The sequence below is a fragment of the Aythya ferina genome, assembly GCF_964211825.1.
Source record: "Aythya ferina genome assembly, chromosome: 12".
NCBI classification, from domain to species: Eukaryota; Metazoa; Chordata; class Aves; order Anseriformes; family Anatidae; genus Aythya; species Aythya ferina.
The window spans coordinates 4,022,300-4,039,956 of record NC_140308.1 but is presented as its reverse complement, the minus strand read 5'-3'; the positions used below and the strand labels follow the sequence as shown (position 1 = coordinate 4,039,956).

The 17,657-nt window shown below is 35.8% G+C and overlaps 1 protein-coding gene and 1 long non-coding RNA gene across 4 annotated transcripts in view; one reads left to right on the top strand and one right to left on the bottom strand.

Moving 5' to 3' along the window:
* LOC311443228 overlaps positions 1-13,390 on the bottom strand; it is a 27,824-nt gene extending 14,434 nt beyond the window's left edge. Inside the window, exons 1-3 of the long non-coding RNA XR_014697131.1 lie at positions 13,307-13,390; positions 9,951-10,053; positions 6,471-6,545 (exon numbers count right to left, since the gene is read on the bottom strand). This is a non-coding gene — a long non-coding RNA (uncharacterized lncRNA). The remainder of the gene's footprint in view (positions 1-6,470; positions 6,546-9,950; positions 10,054-13,306) is intronic.
* The window catches only part of CDH13 (cadherin 13), a 487,393-nt gene extending 469,736 nt beyond the window's left edge, over positions 1-17,657 (top strand). For all 3 annotated transcript variants that reach the window (XM_084533251.1, XM_084533250.1, XM_084533252.1), the window contains one exon: positions 12,035-17,657. In XM_084533251.1, the coding sequence (XP_084389377.1) occupies positions 12,035-12,042 (8 nt within the window). In that variant the 3' untranslated portion in view covers positions 12,043-17,657. The remainder of the gene's footprint in view (positions 1-12,034) is intronic.

Genomic DNA, 17,657 nt, shown 5'->3' with positions numbered 1-17,657 from the left:
TCAATTTAAAAACAAATGACTGTTAAGTGTACGTTTTACATTTAACAGCAATCTCATCACAAGATATATTGAGGTTGGTAAAGCTGTTCTTTTTCTACACTGGGAATGATGTGTCAGAGAAAGTTTCTGTGAAAAATTCGGTTAGAACAAGTCAAAGACATAGATTAAAGAACTTTTAGGATTTGAGTTACGCACAAGTGATGAGGAAAACATGACAAGTTAAAAAGGTAAAATATCAAAAACAAATCTGTGTATATTGTCATAATGAGCTCAGCAACAAAAACCCTATGGAAATCTGCAAAAGAACTACTCTAGCTGGCAGGATTAGGCTTTATATCAATGACAAAATATTTATATTGTTATTTAAGGGACTGTTTTAATTCTGGAATTTTAATTTGACAATAATTATTTCACTTAATTGGCTAATCATAGAATGATAATTGCATTTCATATTTCCTTTTATATTTTACAAACATAAAAGATGAAGTTAGATTCAAATTCATTGAAACAAGGTACTGAAATAAGATTCAAAAACACAGCAGTCATGTCTTGAACAAGGAGACTTTGGAGCATTCATTAGTAGGTCAGTCACACCAGAAATAATATTTTACTTAGTCTATTTTTTTTTTTTCTCACATGGAAATTTAAACACTTCATGTTAAAAAAAAAAAAAAAAAAAAAACGATATCAGTAGTTGACAGTCAACTAAGATAAGGTTGTTTTTTTTTTTGTGTGTGTGTATGTGGTTTTTGTTTGGTTTGGTTTGTGGTTGTTTTTTTTTGTCGTTGTTAACCTGGCCAATTGACTTGAACCTACTAAGCAAAATATTTACTATGAACAGAAAGTAAGGTGAGAGGCTGGAGGGGAAATAGTGCTATGAAGACTTTAAATGAGCTGGAAGTCTCTACATTGGAATTAATTTGTTAAACTGAGAATGGAAGGCCTCAGGTGTGTTGAAAAACAGAGACTTGGACAGATGTCAGTACTGTGATTGCAAAGAAGCCTTAAAGACAATCTTGAATTTAACTTCTATTAATTACATTCACTTTTCCAATTTTAATGCCCCTCCTCCCCTACCATAATATTTTTCTGGTTTGAGGCATGCAGCTACAGTATCAATAGACAATGTTTTATTTTTTTTCCTCGTAAATTACATGTTTGGTATTAAACCATTAGAAAAATTTAAATGGTATTAGCTGACAGATTTGAATTGTCCTGAACATGGACAGGCAGATTTAAAGTGTTATTGTTCACTCAGTTCATTTTCCAAAGCAATGGAAGCATCTGTGTTTCTAGTACATCCTGTGTTATTTATGCAGGAACATCAAATGTCTGAAGACTGAAGCAATACATTCTTGAATGGCATGAGATTAAGACAGATCACAGAAAGTTTCAAATGGAAAAGACCTTTAAGGTCATTGCTCTTTCTGTTCACAAGTGCAGTTTGGTTACCCACAGATTCAGTTTTCAGTCTTTACTGTGAATGGCTTGGCTGAGTCTTAGACAATTGTGTAATTAAGTTTTTCAGGGCTCAACTAGTATTTATTTTTGTAGTATTTTTGTTCCCTTCCACCCCCCCACCCCCCCCCCAAAAAAAAAAAAAAAAAAAAAAATCCTGTTCTAAAGAGGAAGCTTCAGAGGAGCTTGTTACAAAAGGTGACTTTGCTAAGAACAATATATACCTGTAAATTTATTTATGTTTATCCTGAACCTTTTAGGTTGCTTTAGCATATTTTAATCTTTAGCATTTTTCTGTGTTTCAGAGCAGTGATAATTAAAACAAAACAAAAATTTAACTAGTACAACTAGGAAATTTTGCTGAAGAAACTTTCCCATTTCTGAGAAGCAAAATATTCTTATATTGGCCAGAATTTCAAAAACCGGGGAGAGTTTTGCTGTGAAAGTTATTTGTTTGCACAAGTCTAATTAAAGTTCTTTTCTTCCATTAGAGTACATACCATGTGGGTATATAACCTGGTACCTAAATGACGATACCCAAGTAACTGGAAATACTGACAATCAGTGAGTTCCAGAGGTATAAATCTCAATTCCTAAAACTAGTGACACCAGCAATTCCCTCTATTACTTTAATACTTACTATCTTCGTTACAGGTGCTTTTTTTGTATTAACATCATTATTGTTACTGCTAAGTTATCAGTGAATAGAGACACATTCTTGAATGTGTGTAAGAGAAAAATACCTTTTTTTTTTTTTTTTTTTTTTTTTTTTTTGGTCTCTTTAGATACTTTGCTTGATTACATTCTAGTAAAGGAAGGAGAGTTTAAAGGTTAAGGGATTGAAGTCAAATCAAGATTGTCATGATGTGAGTTTCACTTGTACCACAGACATCTGTGTCAAGTCTTCTAATTTCTGTGTAGGTGTACTCAGTTCTGCAACCTGTTGTGCAGTTGGCTTTGGGAGCCCACCTAAAGTAAATGGGGCTTGAAATAACACAGAAGTCCATATGCACATACATAATTGTACAGAGGATGTTATACCTAGTCATATACATGACAAGTAGAAATACCCTCAAATTGTACATAAACATATTTAAAATGTACTTAATTATGTTAAGTTTTATTGAGTTAATTAGGTAAGAAGTGACAGGTTTTGTACATTTTAAACCATTCAAACATGTTCCAGAAATATACCAATTGAAAAAACACTACAGTTTAGATGTGTGATTGTGATGTAAAAAAAAATAATAAATAAATAAATAAATAAGCAAATACAGCTAGTTCCTTTAAATCTGTAATATCGTTCCTGACAGTTATTCTGTATATATGCAATGAAAATTTAAAGAGACTGGTTTGATAGACCATTTAGTGGTATGAATTCAAAGGAACATTTATGTTTTCATTTTCTGAACAGAAACCGTAGATTTATAATATTTTGTATTTCTGAGTGACCACTTAAAGTCAGCTAAATATATAACTTAACATAATTATCTGAATTGTTCTGGGGTGGACTGTGACTAAAAACTAGAACTGAACTGGTTACCACTTCATTATTTTTTTCTGTCAATAATGGCTACTACACATAATGGGATTTTTTTTTTCTTTTAAGTGTCTACTTCCTTGGATATTTCCCCACTCTGTGACATCCCAACACCTCAGAATATGCTCTTCATGCTGACAGCTTGATGTTCAGTTTTAAATGTGATATGTGATATTGAAACTGAATAGAAAGATTAGATTGGGCCTGAAGGTTAGATGATGTTACTTGATGAAGTAAGTTGGGATTAGTGTACACCTACAGATCTGAGAAATAACATTGCTGAAATAGACATCTATAGAGGCTGTCCAGGAAAAGCGATAGACTACAAAATGTGGGGTGTTTAATAAAAGGTTAGATGTGGTACTTAGGGACATGGTTAAGTGGGTAATACTGGTGGTAGGGGGATGGTTGGACCAGATGATCTTGGAGGTCTTTTCCAACCCTTATGATTCTACGAACTTATTTATGCATATATTCTACTTACTGATAACTATTAGTAAACTAACCTATGGAAGTTGAGACCTGACTGCTTAAAGTTATACTGTGCTTTAAAAGGCTGGGTTTTTTATATTTTTTATGCATTAATGAGAAATTAGATTTGTTCAATGCTACTGTTTCAAAACTGTACCTATTAATTTCACTTTCTGAATATTTCCAGTTGTTCAGCTAAGTTTATCATATTAGAGCATTGGAAAATGCATTTCCAGACTGCAGGTAATCACCTCTGCAATTGTTTTGTTTTGAACGAATCAGAAGAGAAAGGGAGAATTTATTTAGTGTTGGTCAAATGAAGGTGACATTACTCTGGCAAAGTATCAACTAAAATCTGTAACAATGTCAAATATAAAATAAAATATCTACACTATTAGCTGCTTTACCAGAGAAATTACATCACCCCCAGTAAGATATGTCAAATCTGTAGTACATGTAAATATGAATTGTATTACATAAACATAGCACTGCACTGGGTAATATATGCTTCTGAATTTCAAAGTCTTTTAGTTGCTGAACTTTTGTCTTAGTATTACCTACATGCATGTACATTTTGCACATCACAAGAACAGCCCAATAGGGTGTGTATATGTAGGTACAAGACAAGTAGGAGAAGCAGAAACAAGGATTCAGCAGTGAGCAAGGCCAGTGCAAGAAGTTAGAAGAGTGCGTTGGTGTATATCAGCACTGTTCCAGATCTGCCAGTATAGTTTTATAATAAATGAGTTAGCAGTGTGCGAGAGACTCGGAAATATCATCTGCTGGTGTCAAACAGATACCCTTTGAAAACGACTTCAGCCTGAGCAACCTATTCCCCTGTGCAAGCTGATTAGTTTGGATTGGCATGTTTCTCCCCAGTCTTGCCAATTTTGGCCAATTGCTTAGCACATGCCGACATTTTAGCTCCCGAAGTTAAATATTGACATTGATATATGAGTGCCTACTGGAGCTTTGAGTAGAATTATAAGACACTCATTTCACACACACAGTACTAACGCATACTGTGTTTTTCCTAGCATTAAGAATTTTGGAATCATCTCCGCATATATAATTTGTTTCCCATTTATGTGATGTTATAAGCTGCAAATTTTAAGGATAAATTCACTTACTTCTCTCTTCTTTATAAACCTTTTTTACAATGTTATTACTGTTCAATGAGTTCATGCATTTGCTCTAGCCACAAGCATACCTACTGCTACTCCTGATACTAAAAATTGATTTCTTAGCTGCTGGAATAAGGTTGTGTGTTATCTGTCTGGAGACAGCTGTTTCAGCCTTTCAAATTCAGTGAGAGTTGCAATGAAAAGATTCCCTTCTTCCTTCAGAAGACAATTCCAGGACAGTCAAAACTAGTGACCACTAAAATTTGGCACACAACCCAAAACATAGCCAGTGCATTGGACCACTGAAGAGGTTACAGGTGAACATACACAGTTATTATCTAAAAAGCGTGTATATATATATATATGTATAACATAGTTATTAAATTACTATTTTTACAGAAATGTACAAGATATACTTTATAGGCAAGTGGTGCAAACACTATGACACTTCTGGTGTTTAAAACAACCCACAACAAATCAACCAGTGATGTACATGAAAACAATTTAAATTTTTCTAAGCAAGTTCTACAAGAAGGCTATATTAATAACTGTGTATCCAATTAATGCTCTTTTATAGATGCTAAAGCCAGGAAAAAGGTATCTGAATGTTGATTAACTGTCTAATCAAAAACATGGTTCTGATCTCTTCTTCCATTTTCCCATTACTCCTTTAACATTACCGAGGTTTTGATAAAGTCCATGATGTAATGGAGACCTTAAATTATGCAGAGATTAATGTAATATTTCTGATGAGAGGGTAATTAAAGGAAATCTAAGGAAATGGAGCATGCCTGAGTTGAACTCCAGACTTCAACTGTGTTAACTCTCTCCACTATGTTAAATGAGAATTACAGGATGAATACATCTTGGGTAAAGTTCACTCCTGTACAGAGGGTCAGCATGAAACCTAAATGCCTTTAATTTTTATAAGGTTTAAACTGCCATTTAAGACACAGGATCTGTAACGGTGGGGAAAGAAGGGAGCTTGTCTGGTCTCATAAGGTACACATCTTTCAAAGGCTTTGGATTAATCAAGTTGTTTCTGTTTCTTTAAAATAAGCAGGGGTATGGGTCACTAATTTACAAACATGTTCAGAGAAAGCTAAGGCTGCAATGCAGAAAGGTAAAGTGTCTGGAAATCACAAATAATTTTCTGAGCTAAGTAGAAGTAATTTGGCAAATGAGGTTGTTTACTGGCTGATTAGGAGGGTTCTGATGGACCATGAGCTCTCCAGATCCTGAGCCATGGTAAACAAGGTTACATGCTAAAGGCTGTCTTTTTTTTTCTAATATCATTCTGCATTCATGGTTTTAAAGAGTTATGTGCATTTTTTTTCTCCATTGTCTTTTATCATATGAATCAGAGTAGGGAATAAACATTAAATTAGTGTGAAGTAGACAGGTGGCTGCAGTCATTGAAGAAATCGATATTATAGAAACTGTCTTTATTAGGCGGCTTGCTCCTTTTTTGAAGCAATTCAGTGTCTGAAACCATGATACCTAGATGATGATTCAGATATCAGTCCTGTAGAGTCTTCTGCTACCTACTTCAAACCTTTTGACTTTCCAATCAACTTTAGTGGGAGTAGAAGGGGGATTTTGTTCCATCTTAGGTAACTACATTATGAATCTCCCTACCCTAAACTGCATACTTAGACCTATATTCCTATAGCATTATTACACTCCATCCAGATAAACACATCCAGTTTTCATTTTCTTGACCAACAAAAGCAAAAATCATCCTCCAAAGTACTAATGCCAACCAACATCATCCATTTACAATAACAAGCCCTGAATTCTTATCTGAGACAAATTAACCATAATAGTAACAATTCAGACAGCAAGCACATAAGAACAAGGCTGTAAAGTTCACTTACCTCATATTTGACTACTATCTTAAAAGGAACGTGGCTGAACATTTCTCTCAGAAATAGAAGAGCTAGAGCAGAGACCTGTGAGATTAAAAATGGCAATGATCACATTGGAGACTGCGCTGAGAGTGAGTTCTGGAGAAAATAAGTTCTATATAGTTATGCTAGCTTTATGCTGCTTGTGCATTCCCCAGATACTCTAAATGGAAGGGGTGAGAGGTGGCTATTGGCAATAAAAGAACAACGATGTACACATCACCTTTGTGGCTTTCATACCTGCAGCTGTATACAGCAAAACAGTTGGAATCATGGATCATCATGTCCAACCTAGCAAGCCATTAACCTACCTACTTGTAGTAGGTAGACAGAAAATCTCATTTAAAACATGGTTTTAACACACAGTGTGCAATAATTGAGTGCTGAGATGAGCTAAAATATAGTGATGATTTTTACAAATCTATATTTTACTACAAATATAAAATAATTACTATGCATAATGGTAATTAATGTACAGATCTAAACCTGCCAGGTACAGGCTTACCAGGACATTAGGTTCCTAAAAGAACTAGTCAGCATGGGTCAGCAAATGTTCTTGCATGCATTTGCACATTTTATACTCACAATATTCCTTAAATAGTAAGAACCTGTTGCTGAACACAAACTGTAAATATAAAATGCATGAAAATGTGTCAAAACAAAACAAAATTAAAGTCAGTGGATAAACACTTGAAGCCTGTCATCTTTAGGTTGGTTGTTTAGAGATGAGAATGCCCTAACACTTTGGCAGTCTGTGTGTATTTCTGGAACTTTCATTTGGTCCTTGTTGGCAGAAGAAAGAAAGAAAAGCAAACAAGAAAACTACAATTCCTCTATAGAAAACAATAATGCACAAGAGCAATCCAGCTGGGAAAATAAAGACATTTTAAATACAATACTTGATCAGATCTGCAGAGAATATATACTAGAGCAGTTCTGTGATTTCTATAGCTCTGCTTATATTCATCATTAAGGTTTCTGCACAATACTTTGGTCATTTCTGATTTCTGTGGATTTTGTTTTAAGGGCATTACTAGCCAGAATGCATGTCCAATAACGCACCTTATAAGATTATATCAGAATATTTTTAGAAAGTAAATTTTTATCGACAAACTTTGACATTAACCACAGAAACTAAAAGTTAGTCTAACTTCACCATTGGATGCAAGCAAAAAAAAAAAAAAAAAAAAAAAATATATATATATATATATATAAAATTCACCATTGTTTGCAATAGAAAGAACCAAAACAGATTTGGTCTTGAATAGTCTTACTGGAAGTACTGAAGTTGGTTAGCTACATAACTTTTATAGCCCCCTAATTTTGAATATTGGAGCTGTTTTAAAAGTCAGAAGCAAAGGATATGTACTATTCCTCCAATCAACGTTTAGAACAAATTATTTTAACACAACTTTAATTAAGGCTGGTGAAATGGCTGAGCTGGATTCATAGTAGTCTTATCACCCATTGCTAAATGTCAAGATTCTTGTAGATCTGTCAGAAGAAACACATGCTAAGGAGAAAGCTTTTTACAGATGCTTGCAGGGAGCTACTCCTATTACACAAGAAAGCCTGGGGGGGGGAAAAAAAAAAAAAAAAAAAAAAAAAAAAAAGAAAAGAAAGCCCAAAAGGTTTCTTTGAAAACATGTCAATGAAAGTTGGTGTCATAGTGTATGAATACGAAAAGGTGGTCATGTGGGGATGATCCATGAAAAGACACGCATTAGGGAAGAAGCAATGAAGGAGTCACAGTAACAGAGGTGTTGTTGAAGTGGCAGAGTAGGAAAATACTCTGTACAGCAAAAGACTGTCAGGATATGAACTATAGTATCTTGATTTTGACAAGGGCTGTGAAAACATGTTACAAACCTGCTGAGGAGTGCCTGGGCAGGATATTTAGCTGTTTGAATGGCTAGAAACAGCCATTTGGGATGATGTGTGAAAGAATCCTCTAGATTAAGATGCAACCTAAATACACAGACCTAGAAAGAAGATTCTGTGACAAAAATGTTCTCCATTTTGTCTCACTTTTTAAGTTTGAATAAGATGATAGTGTTGTCCAGAGCAATCAAAAGAATAACTGGAAGGGAGTGCTTTAGGGGAAAGATTTAAGAGCTCAGTTTTTAGCTGTGAAGAGCTGTCTGCTAAACATTGAAAAGGTAGAGGTCAACATTGTAGCCTAAATGGAAAAACAGGTAGGAAGAGTAAGATCTCTGAACTGCCAGCCCTGAAGCAATCGGTGAACGTGTATGAATGGTAGCACAGAGAAAGGGAAGAAATTGAAGTGGGGAAAACAAAATTTCCCCAGAAACCTGGAATGTAAAGAATAAGACAAAGATGTGCAGGAAAAGTGATTACAGACCTCATAGGAAAATGACAGGAAGATGTAGTCACAGGAGCTGAGGGAAGCATCAGATTTCCAGGCATGTGATAGAATGTGTCAAAGAGAGCTGACAGGTCAGATGATGAGGTTGATAAGTGATTTCAGTAGAAGGAAAGTCAAAGCAGGAACTGCAGTGCTTCAGGATGAAAAGGAGAAGGGAATTGGGGCGGTGTTTGGAGAGGCAAGTGGGGAAACAGGCAGGGAAAATCAAAAGCATGCTTACATTTGTGAGAAAAGCTAGCCTTCAACTAGTACTGTAAAACAAACAAACAAACAAACATATTCATAGTTAAAGCTGACCTAACTAGTTTTAATATATAGTTTACTCAGGAAAGGCAAGGTGCGTGATAAGGTAGTAACATTCATTGCATCTGTCAATATGATGTAAAATATACAAGCTTTTCTTCAGGTCTGCACATAAATCAACATATATTGCCCTTTATTTACAAGCTGTTGGTGAAGCAGTCACTAGCTGCTTGAATTTGTGTGATATTTATAAATTTTGTGCTGACAGATTGCTCTAAAGTTTCAGCCTATGGATTATACAGCAATTCAGTGTAAGAGGTGCTGTTCATTCATCACATACCAGTGCCTGTCCCCAGCAAGGAGACCTCCAGGGACCTCCAAAAGACTCAGAGGAGCATTGCTGATTCAAAAGCTAGTATTATTTACTTGGAGTCAGGCTTGAACAAATGCCCTTAAATGATAATAAACTTCATTGTGACTTGGAAATACATTTTTTTCAGATAGTTTGTGAAATCAAACTCCCAAACTTTTGCTTTTCACTATCCCAGGAGATCAAGTTGTTTATGAGAATTTAGTCCCAGCCAGTCCTTAATCCAAACATATCCAAACTCTGGCAGTCATGCTTACAAAATTCCTATAGAAGCCTAGAGCCTAATTTTGTGGTCAGACTTTTTCTTTAAAATGCATGCTAAAAATCCCAATCCCAAGCAATTCCAGATTTTATCTTATTTGGAAATCTCAGTGGCACTTCTCACTTCAGTGAGCCCCATCCATCAGTTCCCTCTATGGATTCTCATACTTGTTTAATTTGCTTTACTGACCTTTGTTTAACAGAACTGAGGCCATGCTGCAGGGGAAGGGCAGGCTGTGGCGTGCTATCCAGGTGTCTGTCTTGCTGTACAGCCCATATGGACAGGCCCCTAGCTGGAGGAATTTAATATTGAAGCCAGTTAAAATAATACCAAAATAATAACAAGAAAAAAGCAGATAAAGTAAAAACAGCCTTATCAATAATTATATTAAATTTGAGTTGCCTTGAAGGAAAAGCAGATAATTAAAAACAAATAAAGAGCACAGCCTAACGTCTATTAATGACCGTGATGTTACTGCTTCTTCTGTAGGTGTCTGTAATAGTAACAGAATTATATACTTCATCATTTAAGGGTACAAATGCAATATACATTAGACAAACATTTCCTGCCTTTGTGTCAGTTTTCATGTGCATGCTTGATAGCAGCTGTGTGTTTTGATGCCACAGTCACCTTGGCCCAGGTTACAGAGCCCTGCATCTCCATAAGGCCATTGCTACACTGTTGTGAGTTAATCACAGTGGGCAGCTCAGCACCACACAGCTGCTCACTCATTGCTGCCCCAGTGAGACACGGAAGAGACTGAGAAGGGTAAAAGCTAGAAAAATCATGGGTTGAGATGATGAGAGTTCAACAGGTAAAGCAAAAGCTGTGAGCACAAGCAAAGCAAATTCATTCACTGCTTCCTATCAGCAGGCAGATATTCCTGCCATCCCTTCCTATATATTCCTGATACATAGGAATATATATATCCTATATAGATATTCCTGGTATTCCTTCCTATCAGCCATTTCCAGGAAAGCAGGACTTAGCACACATAATGGTTACCTGGGAGGGCAAAGGTCATAACACTGGATATCCTTCTCCCCATCTTTCCACCAGCTTTTATTGAGAAACGTGATGGCATAGCGTATGGAATATCCCTGTGGTCAGTTGGGGTCATCTGTGCTGGCTGTGTTCCTACCAACTTCTTGTGCACTCTAGTATACTAGCTGGCATGGCAGCATGAGAAACAGAGAAGGCCTTCACACCATGCAAATACTGTTCAGTAACTAAAACGTTGCTTTGTTATAAACTCTCTTTTGATCAAAAATCCAAAGCATACCACCATAAAAGCCTCTAAGAAGAAAGTGAAGTCCATCCCAGCCAAATCCAGTACAACCAGTAAACCAATACTGTAAGGTCAGAAATTGAATTCATTTGAGAGGGGCCAGACCAGCATCAGCCCACAAGCAAGCTCTAAACTGACGTCCAGATGACCTTAGCTATGTGTTTTGTTAATATCATTCTTATATGTTTTTTATTTAATGGTTGGACTAGATGATCTTAGAGAGCTTTTCCAACCTAAATGATTCTATGACTATTGCAAAGCCAAATATTCGCAACTCAGTACTGTCCTATTGATGCCAAGTGAAATTGGAGGAAAGAAACCCATTATCTACAACTGATAGATTAGCCCTTAATCTTTCTTTTTTTTTTTTTTTTTTTTTTTTTTTCCTAAGCTTGTTTACTAGCTTCGTATTATCAGGGTACCCATCTAAAACAGGAAAAATCATTCAAGTTGTGCTACCTTCACTTAAAATAAATAAATCAATCAAAAGGTTAGGCAACAAAGATAAGATTTGCATTTCTGTAGCAACGTTAATAAACTATGTCAGCTCTTTTAGTCCCTGGTATATTCACAAATTAGAATGTTATTCTTAAAAAGTATATTGTTTGTTTGCTCTTTACTAGTCAGTGTGCACACGCAAGGGAGGCTTACTGGCATTTTACTTGCACTTTTGCACCAACATAACTGAACAAGGTGTCAGATGGGTCCTGAATTAGGTCCTGACTCAAGATTTATGTTCAGGCCTCCACTCTACATCTTTCTGAAATGCACTGCAAAGGTCTCTGAATGCTCCAAGTGACATTTTGGGATTTCCTCCTGGAGATTTCTGTGTTCACAAATAATTGTTTCTAAACCTGGATAATTCATAGCGAATTACTGATGAATGTGCATCTACTCAATAAGTAATTTGGGGGGGAGAGGGAGGGCAAGCTAAAAGGTACTGTGATCTGCATAGTAATAATCATACCCATTTCCCATCATTTAGGTCTGTAAGAACTCCTGACATTTGAAGCTGTCCTACCACGTTGCCGTGGCAACAAGAAAAAAGAAAACGTCAGATCTGAAGACTGCAGTTTACAGTTACTGTTCTTCACTACTAGGCCTCAGTTGCTCCAGATTCTGTTTAATTTGCAACCTCACAATCTGTCCAACTATACATTGGTGTTTGACAGCCTCTACCCTAACTTCCATTTATTAATGGACTCCTCTTGCAAGATGCAAGGTTTATGTGACTTTTCACTGAATGTTAAAAGACCATGACATCTAAACTTGACCTTCGGGGAGCAGAAAACAGATTGACTCCATTTTTTTTCTAACTGTTGACTTGTTGCTATTCAACTGTTCAGAAAATATTTTGTCTGTGGGTTAGTATTTGTATATGTATGAGTGTATGTATATATATATATATTTATATGGAGAGAAGAGTTATAGGACTGGTTTAGCTTTTATAAAATATTCATCTGGACTGTGCAAGTGACAAAGCAGAATAATACAGCCACAGATGAATTGTAACTATTCTGTATGGCTAAACCTACTGTATTTGCTGTTTATGGTGTAGCCAGAAGGAGAGAGCCTATTGCAAGCATATCACTAAAAGAGCTTCTTTGTTGACACCAAATTAAGCAGGCCCAAGGCTCTGCAGCAGCACTTCTTGTACCTCAGGTTCAGCAAACAGGAAATGCAAGTCCTCCTGGCTCGTTTCTGATCTGGACTTCTTTCCTTATGCCCCATTTGAAATTTAAGATCACCCAGGAACACAGCTCTTAGACTCCCCTTGCAGCGGGAGCAGTGCCAGGAGGTGAGACGAGCTCAGATTTATGAGACAGTGGGGAGTAGTCAGCTGCGACTGGCTCCGTGTGGGTTGCTATCGACAGCAGTGGGACATGCTGGGCCTGATTTTAAAGGGGGTAAAGTCAGTTTCCTTTATGTTCCTGCAGATAATTATTTGCTGGGGCAATTTACAAAATTTAAGTCTTTTGTCAGTTCTGCAGACACAGTTAAGTCAGTAGATGTCTGCATGAGAAGCTGATCAGAACAGCATAAGCAAGGTGTTTCTCAGAAGCACTGGTCTCTCTCTCAGCCTCTGTGCAGCTGTCATCACACATACATGCGCAAGGAGGAAAACAGATACCCTATTATATAAATATATTCACATATATATATAGTTTTGAATATATATATATATACATACATACACATGTACACACAGTTTCCAGTTAAGAGTAACAAGAGCATTTCTTTGTGTGCATAAACTTACCACACTTGTTTGCAGACATGGGAAAAAAGGGTGTTCGTTACACAGGAATATGAATCCTTTTATATTCTGTGAGCATGTAAGGCTGAAAAAAAAGAAAAAAGAAAAAAACTAACTGTATCAAGATGATCATCTTGTCGATAAATTGTAAATGATCCATCAAAGCTCACACCAAATTTTTATAAATTTAACACAACAAGTATACTAGTGACAGACTGTGGCTTTTATTAGAGCTTGCCAGTAACTAGGGTAAGGTAAGTGTCTTAGAATATTTTAATAAACTTGCTTATTTAAAGTTTAAACAAGAAAGCTTCCTTATGCAATAGAACTTTGCAGCTGCATTCTTTAGTTAGCATTTTTACAGTACTTATGAGTCATACTGTATGTTGTCTTTACTACAGTGAGATTATGAGCATATCTTCCACATCACATATATGTTTCAATAGTAAAGCTTTTTGGAAACATTAAAAACTCCAAACATACATTTAGTTTTCCATAATGCTACACTAGATATTAAATGTGTGTTGGTGGTTAAAAATTGCTGTACAATAGCTTTTCTCTGACTTCCTGTATTGTACCAAATATGACAACAGATTTTTGTTTTGTTTCTATTCAAAAGGAGTAATAACAATGGCAACAGAGGAAAAATTAGTTTGTGCCGTGAGTTTCCCTATCATTGTAAATTTATTGATAAGATACAAGCTGCCTTCAAACAAGAATCTGTTTTTCTCTTCCAGCTTAACTCCTGCAGTCCTAGCCAAGTGAAATCTCCCACTGACCTTGTTTCTCTTGCAGCACGCTCTCGGTGTTTCGCTTTCCACAGTGGTGCTTTGAGGTTAGTGGGTGTTTCTGTTGAGCAAGGAACTTCAGGAGTGGGCTGTTATGCAGCTGCAGGCATTTAAAAGGGAAGTGCCTGGTCTCAAACATTAACATGGGCATGCTTCTAGTTCTCTTTCTCTGCCCATGCCTTGTAAAAATCATGTGCTGCTGCTTTATCATCAGCAGTCATGTCTTATAAAAAAAAAAAAAAAAAGGCAATGTTTTCAAAAGGAAAAAAAAATAAATCAACAACTGCCTAACACTACTGGATCTTCAGGATACATATTTAGTGACTTCATCCAAGCGCACCCAAAGACGAACTGCACTCTCCGCTTTTATCTATGAAAACTCTATCTTGAATAAAAGAAATGATAATATCCTCCCCCCAAAATACTCTTTTTCTACTTGCTTTCTTCCTGTTTCTATCAAGCAAAACCCACCTCTGGAAGAGACACCCATTGCCATTTGTGTCATTTTTATCAAGTACCACATAAAGCTACCCTTTTCTAATTTACACCAAGGTTCACACAGCATTTGGTGGATCATCCCAAGGACATTCAAAACCAGGAACAAAGAAAAAATTCTTCTACCTGGAACTGCACTGACAATGGATAGACTCTTTCTACTAATTTGTGCCCAAGGACAATAAATCTTTCTTCTCAGATAATACTGCAACCTTTTGACATGTAGAGAAGTCAGTACAATGGCTGAAATGCTGAGTCAAGATGCGTCAAAGGCTTTAATCACCATTATCACTTTATCACTCCAACCAAATTAAAGTCACCCAGCCTTCACTGTGTATCTCTTTAGGCCTCCGACTGAGCTAATCACTGGACTACCTAAGCACTCAAAGAGAAGATGAAGCTGCCATGTTAATGTTTCTCCACCGTACCTGAGAACCAACACTTTAACAAGTGACTGTGTCACATTCTGTGGCATTATACAAATGAGGAACCGCATGAGAATCTGAATTTTCTTACCTGAAAATAAGCTCAAAAATGCTATTCATTACCTGAAACAAAGGAAAAGTAACATTTTTTTTTAGTTTCTCACACTATCGTGAAAAAGCAGAGAGGTTGCAAAATTAGTTGGTGTTTTTGTTTTTTCTTTTTAGTTAATTATGTTTAACGTGTTCAGCCAAGCTTGCTGTTTTTATAATACAACGCTGATTTCTCCCTAGCTATTTTGGTCACTACAATGTTTATTCCAGCCTATGTTTGCAGACATACAATGCTGTCTGGTGTCAGAAAGGCAGTGAACTTGATATTTTTGGTTTTGAAACATCATGTCTTGTGCAAAAACCATTTCAATTTAAAAGAGTATCTGCTGTTAAAACACAAAGTGGGTATAACAATCAGCAAGAGGAGTTCATTAGCAAGGTGAAGGTGTCATTTGTGGTGTACTTGCTAATTGAACTCTGTCTGTGCACCTCATGCTTGTGCTCACGATATGCATATGTGCATTTATTAATGTACATTTTGTTCAGTAACTGCAGGTCTGAAGATTAAAACAAAGGGAAGACAGCTAAAATTTCCTACTGGTTAGCAAGGAAAATTAGGTAAGAGCGGAACACTGGCTAATACACTTTCTGAGCCCCATTCTCATCTTACTTACACTGGTGTAAATTAAAGAGCAACGCCATTAATAGTCTTGTTTGAGCTTCAGTTAGTTGTATTTAGATGAAATTTTTAATTTAAACCTCTCCGCATATTGTTTTTACTGGTCTGCTGTGAACAGTAAAGCACAGATGACTCACTTCCTTCACCAACCACTTTAACATGTCTCTAAGGAACCCAGCATAATTTGGTTTAACCTTTATTTGAAGTGGCTGTGGCCTGTAGTCAAGTAATTTGTCCTGGTCTCTCGTGTAGCCATTTAAGTAAGGTATCACTGTAATACAATCCTCATTTATTAAATTGTGGACTTACAATCAGTTCATAGGAACCTATGTTAAATGTTTTGTCACTAGAAAAGGAAAGATGTTATAGTAACAACTTTCACATCATTGATCTTTCCTTTGCAAGACTTCTTGCTGAAACACTGAGAAAAATGCTGGGTTTTGTCTCAATAGTGCACTTAGCCATTTGAGACACAGCAGAATTTTGTACACAAATAATTTTACACCTTATCTAAAAGCCAAGTTTCTTTCTGAATGGGTTTAATAATTACTCATATAATTAAAGTTAAAAAAAAAAAAAACAAAAAAAAACAACACGATTAATCATGTTAAACAGAGTCATGTCAGCTTGAGAACAGCAAGTCTAGGACAAAACTCTGATCCTATCTTTCCTTTGTTGCATCTCTAGAGACTCAGTTGTCTGAGAGATATGCTGGCCAATGGTGACAAAATGAGAAATAACTAAAATAAAAATAATTTTCTATTAACTCTGATCTATAATATTTAGAGTTAACAAGCAAAGTATTTCAGTAGTAGTTATAACAGCTATTCTCTTTAAAGCAGATATAGCTGACTATTTAACTGTGTAAACCATATAACCCATTGACTACACTGTTTTCACATCAAGATATGCTAGTTGGTTTATATTTGTCAAAATGAAATGGATACACTCATCCACTCTCCGTGGAAAGTTATTAGTTGCACAATTGCTATGTGTGTGTATATATGTAGATATATAGAGATATACACATACATATATAAATATATATATATATATATACTATATGCAGATGGAGACTAATACAACATGGGGACTTGGAATAAGCAGTTTAATCCAATGATTCACAGATGAGTTAAGAGAAAGCTTGTGTTATGTACATGTATGCCAAACCAGAGTGATTACAAAAAACCAACAAACTCCACACACTGAAATCCAGGCTTATTCCAACTCTCATGTTGTATTTATGCTACCTGTAGCTGTCCCCTCTTAATAAAATTTATATCATTTGAAGATATCTATAATTATTTACCAACTCTCTTTTTTTAATTTTTTTTTTCTTTTTTCTTGTCTACATATCAGCTGGTCATCAAAAGTGGAAAGGGAAGGGTTTAGAGCCAGAATTCTGCATTTCTCTGCTTTTGACAGGACAAATATTTAGGAAAGTTTCATTAACCCTTTGACCATTACACTCCTTCTCTGCATCAATAAGTGGCTGTATTTGATCATTTGGGGGTAGAAATTAATGTAAAGATAGACTATGTGTATGTACGTGCATACACACCACCCGGGACTGTAGAGCAAGAGCAAGTCTGGTGAACTGATTGTGAATTCAGTACAAACAAGCTGTGTTGTTACTGCCATTTCAAACAGACACCGCCTGTAAAAACATATTTGCCCCATAACAATCTCTCTATCTCTCTCTGTTATCAACAAGATGTTTTTATGAGTTCCTTTCCTTTCTTTTTTTTTTTTTTCTTTTTTTTTTTTTTTTTAAAGCTCAAACAAGGAGAAAATATTTTGTTTGATTAAAAATAATAATAATAATTCAGCTACTTTTCCAGTTAATTGTTCCTTTGGGCCCTAGTTGCTGAATTGCTTGCTGTTTCTGAGGTGTAAATAAACGTTTTGATTTCTGA